The sequence below is a fragment of the Vanacampus margaritifer genome, chromosome 1 (assembly GCF_051991255.1).
Source record: "Vanacampus margaritifer isolate UIUO_Vmar chromosome 1, RoL_Vmar_1.0, whole genome shotgun sequence".
Taxonomy (NCBI): domain Eukaryota; kingdom Metazoa; phylum Chordata; class Actinopteri; order Syngnathiformes; family Syngnathidae; genus Vanacampus; species Vanacampus margaritifer.
The window spans coordinates 20523241-20532368 of NC_135432.1; the positions used below are offsets into that span (position 1 = coordinate 20523241).

At 44.6% G+C, this 9128-nt stretch overlaps 2 protein-coding genes across 2 annotated transcripts; one reads left to right on the forward strand and one right to left on the reverse strand.

Moving 5' to 3' along the window:
* The first annotated feature begins 1693 nt into the window (after positions 1-1693).
* pcsk1nl (proprotein convertase subtilisin/kexin type 1 inhibitor, like) lies at positions 1694-5311 on the forward strand. The gene is made up of 5 exons (XM_077581722.1): positions 1694-1973; positions 2478-2670; positions 2849-3026; positions 4044-4139; positions 4208-5311. The coding sequence occupies exons 1-5, from the start codon at positions 1920-1922 to the stop codon at positions 4524-4526; spliced, it is 840 nt and encodes a 279-aa protein (XP_077437848.1). The 5' UTR covers positions 1694-1919; the 3' UTR covers positions 4527-5311.
* Positions 4565-9039, reverse strand: lhfpl4b (LHFPL tetraspan subfamily member 4b). Its single transcript, XM_077581735.1, has 6 exons — positions 8837-9039; positions 8084-8343; positions 7238-7442; positions 7034-7113; positions 6804-6951; positions 4565-6728 (listed from the first exon to the last, which is right to left on the reverse strand). The coding sequence occupies exons 2-6, from the start codon at positions 8306-8308 to the stop codon at positions 6700-6702; spliced, it is 687 nt and encodes a 228-aa protein (XP_077437861.1). The 5' UTR covers positions 8309-8343; positions 8837-9039; the 3' UTR covers positions 4565-6699.
* Positions 9040-9128: the final 89 nt, after the last annotated feature.

Genomic DNA, 9128 nt, shown 5'->3' on the forward strand with positions numbered 1-9128 from the left:
GTCTCACTTGTGTCACCAACCAGCACATCTGACACGGTCATAATCTCAAGGTTATATTCCTGAGAGAAGGCTCTAGTCCCAAGAGAAGATTGAAGTCTTGAGAAAAGGTTCTTGTTCTGAGAAAAGGTTGCAATCCCAAGAAAAGGTTTTTGTCCTGCGAGAAGATTTTAATTATTGGTGCAAGTCTTGGTCTCTTATATCCTGTCATCCTGAGAGGAGGTTCTAGTCCCAAGATAAGGCCTTATTCCTGAGAGAAGCTTCAAGTATTGAAAGAAGGTATTTGTGCCCAAAGAAGGTTCTCACCCTGAAAGGAGGATCGACTCTTGAGAGAAAGTAGTAGAACCCAGAGTAGGTTCCCGTCCCCAAGGTACTAGTCCCCAGAGAAGGTTCAAGTTTTAAAAGAAGATACTAGTGCCCAGAAAAGGTTGTCATCCCAAAACAAGGTAGCAGTCCCAAGAGAAGGTTTAAATCTAGAGAAATGGTACGACAGCCTCTGGGGCTGTATGTTCTCATTTTGAGAGAAGGCACTATTCCAAAAGCAAGTTGTAATTTTAGTTTCTCGTCCCGAGAAAATAGTCCAGAGACGGTTCTCATCCAAAGGATAATGTAGTCCCAAGTGAAAGTCTAGTCCCGAGTCATGTTTCTCATCTCAAGTGATTTTAATTCTGAGAACATTCAAATCTTCAGACGTGGTACATGTGCACACAGAGGTTTTGATTCCAAAACAAGTTATTAGTCCCAAGAGAACATTTTAGTTCCGAGAGAAGGTTTAAATCTTAAGAATAGGTACTGATACCTAGAGAAAGTTGCATTCCCAAGAGGAAGTTTTACTTCCCAGAGAACAGTCTAGTCCTGAGAGAAAGCTCTTGTTTGCGGTCCCAAGTCAAGATTTTTATCCTGAGAGAAGATGCTTATCTCAAGAGAGGATTCAAGTCTTTAGACAATGTACTAATTCACAGAGAAGGGTCTCATTCTGAAAGAAGGTTGGATTTCTGAGGAAAGTTTCTCATCCACAAGGTTTTAGTCCTGAGGGGAAATTCACGTCTTTAGAGCAAGTACTCATGTGCAGAGACGGTTCTCATACCGAGAGAATTTAGCAGTCCCAAGAGGACATTTTAAACCTGAGAGAAGGTTCAAGTCTTGAGAGAAAGATTTCTCTCCAAAAGAAGATACTAGTCTCAAAATTAGGATCTGGTCCAACTAGAAGAATTTTGTCTTAAAAGAAGATTATATTCCCAAGAGAAGGTTAAAGCCCTGAGGGAAGGTCATGGCCAGTGATGGTTCTTGTACCTAGAGAAGGTTCTAGTCTTAAGAAAAGGTTCTAGTTCAGAGTGAAGTTTCAAGCCCTGGGGGAAGGTCATGGCCAGTGATGGTTCTTGTCCCTAGAGAAGGTTCTAGTCCTAATGTTCTACTCCTGAGAGAAGATTCAAGTCTTAAAAAGGGTCTTGGGGGGGTTAGATCAGGGGATGTCACGATTATTTGTCAACTCTGGGCTTGTGCAGCCCTTTGAGACTCTTCAGTGATTCAAAGTAATAATAAACTGGATTTGGGTGAAGGTTGTCATCTATTCCTAAATAAAGACTCAAGTCTTTAGTGAAGGTTGTCATCCCCAGGGAAGGTCTTTGAGGTCTTGAAAAAAGGTATTTTCTCTCTCTCTCTCTCTCTCTCTCTCTCTCTCTCTCTCTCTCTCTCTCTCTCTCTCGACTCTCCCCTCTCCCTATCTCAGCACTCATATCATTATCCCCCTTTTCTATCTCCTTCTCTTAGCTCCATCCTCTCCCTCATTAATCCCACTCGCTCTCATTACTTACCCCCACCTATCTCTCTCTCATCCCTCGCCCAGTCTCTCTCATTTCTCTCCTCACCCCCTCCTAGCCACCTCCTTGTTGTTGGCTTTTCGTTCGTGTTCAGTGGTCAGAATGGCGTCGCTTGGCCTCGTAGTGCTCGGCGCCGCACTGCTCCACATCGCTCAGGTAGGCACCATCGCGTCTTCTCTCTGATCAAGTGTGATACTCCACTGCCTGCTTCAAATGTGTTTTTTTACTGCCATTTTGTGGAACCTGTGTGCGTGTGCGTTTGTGTGCATCTGCATGAGTGTGTGCGTTTGTGTGTCTATGCTGACGATTATTGCATTTCAGCTCCTCGTCACCATAGTGACAAGAGGCAGTAGCCCACGGCAACAAGGCCTTACAGTCTCCTGGTGCCGAGTGTGCATGTGTGTGAGACAAACATGATTTTAGTGTTAACACAAGAAGAGTTTTGATTTGTTTAGAAAAAAAAGAAAAGAAAAAATGCATCTAATTAATTAGAGGGAGCACAGTAGACTAGTGGTAGGTAAGCCCATTTTTAGGGCATGAGAAGCAAAACCGCTGTGAGGTCCTTTTTATTTTTGTGGAAATTATTATTATTATTACTATTATTATATTGATCACAATATCAGACATTGGTGTTGGCTGATGGGAAGTGGCCTTTGTCAGTATGCATTTGCAGTTCGTGGAGGAGTCGGACGTCAGAACCTGTTGGCCTATGACGACGACCGCAATGAGATGATGTCACGGCCGGCCTACTACCGGTCAGATGGCTGGAATGGGCCCAGCTTGGAGCAAGCCCTTCAGCGATTGGTGGAGAAGGGCCAGAGGCGGGAGCAGGAAGAGGAGGAGCTGCGGACAGGTTGGATGAAACATTTTTCCATGTCATTTTTAGTTCAGGTCAGCAGTCTTCACTTGAATTCTGCCAACCCGAAGTATCTTGGCACTTATGTTAACGAACGTTATGAAATGGTCTATTACCAATGACGAATATTCATGTGATGTTGATCAATCCATTTAAGTCTGTCACTTTCACGCAGCCTCCACTTTGCTTCGCCTCCTCGCCAAGGCCGAGGCTGTGGGATTGGTTGGCCCAGATGATGTGCAGCTGGAAGAAGAGGACTTCCAGGGCCAAGGCCGTGGTTTGAGCATGGGGAGGCCCCCCGCACCCTGGTGGACCCTCATGACCCCGGAGCTGCTTCAGGCCCTTCAAGACAGGTGATGTGATAAATACTTTTAATCACTTGTATACAAAACGTGGCAGCATTTTGTCATTATGGTAAGCACATCTGACACAGAGTTCTGGGGTTCGGGGTTAGCGTCTGGGCTCAAGCCTTCCTATTTGTAGTTTGCATGTTCTCCCTGTTCCTGGGTGGGTCTTTCCTTCCACATTCCAAAAACAGACTCTATATAAAGAGTATTTTCAGGCTAGTTGGACTTTCTGAAGCATTTTTAAAGACTAGTCTAAGAGTCTTTACAGATTAGAATAAGAGACTATAGTTGGAATTTCTAAAGTCTTTACAGACAAGTCAGATATTCTAAAGACTCTACAGCAGTGGTGGCCAAGTTCGGGCCTCGAGAGCCCCTATCCAGCCTTTTTTCCATGTCTCCCTCCTTCAGCACAGCTGAATCTAATGATCAGCTAATCAGCAAGCTTTGCAGAAGCCAGATAACGATCCTGATCATGAATCAGATGTGTTAGTGGAAAGAAACATGGAAAACAGGTTGGATAGGGGCTCTCGAGGACTGAACTTGGCCACCCCTGCTCTACAGTCTTTACGGGATTGGTTTGAGTCTGTACAGATGAGTCTCTTTAGACTGGTCTACAGATTTGTGGAACAGACTTTCGAGACCAGTCCGACTTTCCATAGACTCCCTACAGATTTGTTGAAGGATCTTTACAAACTAGACAGACTTTATAAAGAGTCTTTACAGACTTGTTGAACTGTATTTATAGAATAGCTCAATAATCTTTACAGGCTTAAGGAACGGGTTTGTGGAAGAAGCTTGTGCAACAGTCTTTATAAGTCTAATTTTATCTATAAATATTCTACAGAATCGGCTTTACTGAATATTTCAGAGGTTTTTACAGACTAGATGGACTTTCTAACAAGTCTTTAAAGATTAGCCAGTTTCTAAAGAGTCTTTACAGACTAGTTTGCAAGTCTTTACAGACTTGTTGGACTCTCTGAAAAGTCTTTTCAATATTTTTTAATACTGATGTGTGATTGTCAGGGTGGAGCCACAGGTAGGTGGAGCCCAGCTGGCAAAGGCAAGACTTGAGCGATTCCGGGATGATGACTATGATGACATTCATGATGACGACGTGAGGTAAACACAAATTGGCGGGTAAAATGAAAGCCATCTGAGTCTCTCATCACAGTGTACCACCTTCTTAGACGTTTACTTGCTAGGATCCTGCCAATCATCAGCCCCGACTATGCCCCTTCCAACCGGCGTGCACGACGAGATTTGTCTGTCACAGAGCCCGCAGGAACCACTCACAGGAGAAGCCGCCGTTCCCTCGGTGACGACGCCTTGCCACCGTCTGGGAACGAACCGCTGCTCCGGGTGAAGAGGCTCGGGGAGGAAGAACAGGAAAAGCAGCAGCTTCACACTGGGGCAAATGCCAACGTGAGGCAACATGGCACCCGACGCCGGCGAGCCGCCCTAAACCACGCGCTGCTTCAACAGATTGTCAACTACATGAGAAAGTAGGAGGCAAAGACAGGAAATGAAGAAGGAAGGAATTGGTGTTGTGTTGAGCAGAATCATCTTTAATGTCATAAGCTTATTCAAGAAAATGTCTTCATCACAGGGTCATTGCTAACTTTTATTACAATTGAGTGAAAATCCTTTTGAAAAAAAGGCCTGATTATCGTATGTGTGTACCCCGATTCAAACGTGAAGACCAGCTGGAGGAAACACATCCAATATAATATAATAATCGCTTAGGGTCCTTTTCAGCGATATCTGACAAGTGGGTCTTTGCTGACTGAACTTTAGGAGGAACAAATTCTCAAACTGGACCCAATTATCAGTATGGCTATACCCTGCCTTAGACAATAAAAAGATTAATAATGAATCTTTAAACACTACACACCACAGAATAATCACTTGGCATCATCTTTAGAGACATCTGCCAATCGGGCCTTTGCTGACTTTACTCAGAAGGGGGTAAAAATGCTCAGATATTTGTCCACCCATCTTTAGCCATTGACAATATCAGAGCTGGAAAAAAAAATTACACACCCCACAGGACAGGATAATATTGAGAGTTTTACCACTTGGCCCCATCTGCTCCATCTCGTTGTCATGGTTTTTGTGTTGTTTTATGGAGCAGGGGTTTCAAGGTCAAGTGACGCCACCAAGAACATCATTCAAAGCTCTGTGTTTAGTTCCTTCTAGTTGTGTTTTTTGCACTCCAGCTTGTCTTGTGACCAAATGTGTACGTGCCTACATGGCACACCGTGTAACCAAAGTAATAAAGTTCAAAACATTAACCAGGTTTCAACTTCACTCAACTGAAGACACCATTTGCAGAAATACAAATGCAGTGAATACTTGTTATATGCAGGGGCCAATCCAATGCACATAGTGACAGTTTTGAGCATAGGTAATTTTATATACGGTCGTACAGAGCGACAGTGCTGGAAAGGCGGCAATGCGCCACAAAATAAAAATCACAAAAAATGGATTCTCCTCTAAAATGTTTTTATAATAGCTTATAAAAAAATAGTATAGTTACCCCAAATATATCCAAACTGTGATCCAAAACACTTTACTAACCTAGCTTACAACATTACCTTTAAAAATAAATGGCTTTACAGGTTATTTGATTTCGTAAAAATGCACTGAAAGTGTGAGGACAGATCTGTAAAAATACCACTGACTACTTTTTTTTTTTTTTTATCCATTTCAGGATATTTTATTAATCATACATACATAAATACTCTAATTTTTAAATACAGTATGTGACAAAGAACTCTATCTTTTGTTGAGAGCTTACTGTACCTTATGTTGAGCAGCTAGCACTTAGCTACTGGTCAGCTGCCAACTCCTACCACCATTCAGACCTTTCTCTGCATCATCTTGAAAGTTGATTCTCCCTCTACCGAAAACTTCCATCACGCTGCTGTAGTGTGTACATGTGCGCTATCTACTGGTGGCCAATCGTAGCTATTCCTCTGACGTCTGCTAACTTGGCACCTTAGAGTAGTAGTGATTTGTGCGCCATCTTAGTACTACTACAATATCTTCATTACTATTTCAAATGAGAACTGATCAAATGCTGACATGCTAACAGTTGGTATGCTAACATACAACAACAACAACAAATAATGGTAACACAAAAAAAAACATTTGTATGAAAACGTGACGGATACCGTTTAACCTCACTATTGCTAACTAAACAAGTTACACAGCCACCAAGAGCTCACACGATGAGGAAAAAAAAGGCCAAGTGTGTTCTTACAGAAAATACAATAAAGAAAGAGTCGTAGTGAAAGAAGCAATATGAGAAGCTAGGCTAGCTATTATCTTGTGTGGTAACTCCTTCACATACCCCACACAGCAGAATAATACTTGTAGCTCAGAACAACCAGGCCTTTGGCTACTTTGATTGGAAAGGTAGGAAAAAAAAGCTCAATTTTAGCCTGATGATTGGCATGCGTGTTCCACACCTTAACTTCAAAGCTAACCATGCGAAGTGAAGGAGCTTGCCTCCCATTAAGTGTGGGCGCTAACTATGAGCTACCTACGCTAATTGTTAAACATGTAATGTGCTTGACACAAGAAGTTGCTAACAACAGTTCCATCTTCATATGTTCATCGATGACGACATTGTGATGATGATGATGATGTCATTGTTTGTGTGAGGAGGACATGGTGTCTAGGCCGACATCAGCAGTCCTGTAGTCACTGTAGACACAAACACCACATACGATAAGTCAGATTGTTACTTCAGACCCGCCCCCACTATTCGTTCAAACCCACCTTCCTTGTTGAGTGGCGGCAGGAGGGCATCTTGTCTGTTGGCCAGCACGAATGCCAGCGTGGCCAAGATGGCGGCGTCCAAAACGCCCAGGATGGCAAGGATGAAGGCCCAGTGGACCGAACAGTTGCCCGATGAGAAGCTGCCCACCTGGGTGCGACACAGACGCGCACACATACGACGCCGTCAAGCGCACACCGAATCGCGCCGGGCCAAGTCTCGAGTCACTCACCGAGTCTCCGCACAGGACTCTCATCTCTGGACTCTCCCACGAGTCGGGGAACAACAGACATGCTAACGCCAAGCAGAATCCTGAAGAACGGCAGAGATGGGGGCAAGTTTTATATGAAATGTGCAACTCATGCCCAAGTCCCAAAATTGGAGACGAGTCAAGTCTTGCGACTTGGCGCCCTGAGCTAACGAGAAGCAATCAGACCTGCTGTGAGCTGCAGCCAAGCGCAGATCTTATAGACGGTGGCAGCGCTGCAGAATCGGAACAAGCAGAGACAAACCACGCTGGTCCACACTGCCCACAGGGATACGCCCACCAGGACCGCCACAGATTGGAAGGACGGTAAAGGGGACAGACTGGACAGATGGCCGCGGCAGTCTGGAACGGGCCGGTCCGACTCCAGACACACCTGATGTGACATGAGTGGACGCACAGAACGGAAGACATGGTTGTGGATGTTGACTGAGTGCGTTCAAGAAGTCACAGAGACAGATGTCCATTGATTTTCTGGAATGCTTGTCCTCAATTGGGTCAGAGGTGAATTTATCCCAGTTGACTATTAATGGAGTATTAAACACTTTGGACCAGAGCTGGACTTGAGTTCTGGCATTTTGACTTGCTCATAGGCACGCACACTTACAGTATGCTCATTATTCTCTCTGTAACTGAGAAGTCATTGTTCCCCACATGAACCAACCTGGCAACCACATTCATGGTTCCATAAAACAAAAATTCCCAGACATCCAGAACCCCGCCAGAAGACACCCACAACACAAGAACCAAGCCCAAGTAAAAAACAAGGTTTTGCTGATCTTAATTTTCTTTGCCATTACTTCGCTCCCTCTCATGCCTGATTTGCGTTTGCTTACTAACAGCCAATCAGAGTGATTGTCACAGACACCACTTTGCATACTGTGCTTGATGAGCATAATCATTAATATCATATCCAAAAAGCACAATGCACAGTAATATAAAAATCCCCACTAGCATTTATTCTGAATGAAAAGATCCATCCATCCGTTTTCCAAAGCTAATGCAGTTTGCAATCACCTCAAACAACCCCAGGGTGCCAGTGGGCGGGACCGGTCCCGTCCCCGGGTGGTAGACCTCGGAGGTTCCGATCCAGGACGGCTGCACCAATATGACCACCTGGATGATGGCGAAGCACAGCGTGCACACGGCCCACAGCGCGCCTACCGCGCGGGCGCTGCGCACGAACTCCGTCTGGTACAGGCGGGGAAGGTCGCCTAGGCCGGGTGTCGCCGCCGACGCCATGACTGCGCGCACGGGTCACGTGACTCCTCAGGCTTCTTTGGGGAGGTAAAAACAAAAACAAGACAAATTAGAATGAACATTTCTCCCCTCTTTTATTGTCGTTTTCATTCATCCAGGCGTGAGTAGACAAACTGTCGGCAGTCACTACCATGACATAACATGACAAAGTATACATTTTCATTGGCTTTCTTCAACGAAGCTAACGTGCGTACATGTTGTTTTTTAAAATGTTGTGAAGACAAGCGGATAAGAAAATGGATGGATGGGAGAAAATAAACCACACAAGCATGGAACACGCAAACTCCACAAGCAGCTGTTGATGAGCTCACTAAGATTCGAACCTAGAACCTCAGCTCTGTAAGACAAACGTGCTAACCACCATTGCATCGTGCTGTCCATAAGGCAAATAAAAATGACGTTCAGTCTATACTAAAAAATGTGTGACTTGCAGTTATCACGTCATCACCACTTTCACCACCGTCATTGATTTTTGCTTCAAACGTAAAAGAGGAATGAAAGAAAACCAACCTGCGCCGCAGCCTTTGCACGCACGTATGCACGCAGAGGATGGAGGCGCGTGCTAGCCAGCCAGGATGGAAGGGATGAAGATGCAATGCAAAGTGAAACTTCGACAACAGCGTCGCCCGCAGGCGGACTAATGAACTTCAGCGGCGCAGTGATGTTCATTAAAAAAAAATCTAATAAAAAAAATCACTGCCAGTGGGTGGACCCGTCCCCCGCATGCCTGCAGTTCGCGACCCGCGTATTCAGCTATCAGGGGTCCATTGTACCACATTTAGTCTATTGAAAATAGTAACAT

Bases quoted from the DNA above. Each gene is read 5' to 3' on its own strand.
- pcsk1nl (XM_077581722.1), top strand. From the start codon at position 1,920: ATGGCGTCGCTTGGCCTCGTAGTGCTCGGCGCCGCACTGCTCCACATC. The intron at 2,671-2,848 runs GTTGGATGAAAC...ACTTTCACGCAG, and splicing joins AGAGGAGGAGCTGCGGACAG to CCTCCACTTTGCTTCGCCTC. The intron at 3,027-4,043 runs GTGATGTGATAA...TGTGATTGTCAG, and splicing joins CTTCAGGCCCTTCAAGACAG to GGTGGAGCCACAGGTAGGTG.
- lhfpl4b (XM_077581735.1), bottom strand. From the start codon at position 8,308: ATGGCGTCGGCGGCGACACCCGGCCTAGGCGACCTTCCCCGCCTGTAC. The intron at 7,114-7,237 runs GTCTGATTGCTT...GCCGTTCTTCAG, and splicing joins TTGGCTGCAGCTCACAGCAG to GATTCTGCTTGGCGTTAGCA. The intron at 6,952-7,033 runs GTGAGTGACTCG...TGTCGCACCCAG, and splicing joins GAGTCCTGTGCGGAGACTCG to GTGGGCAGCTTCTCATCGGG.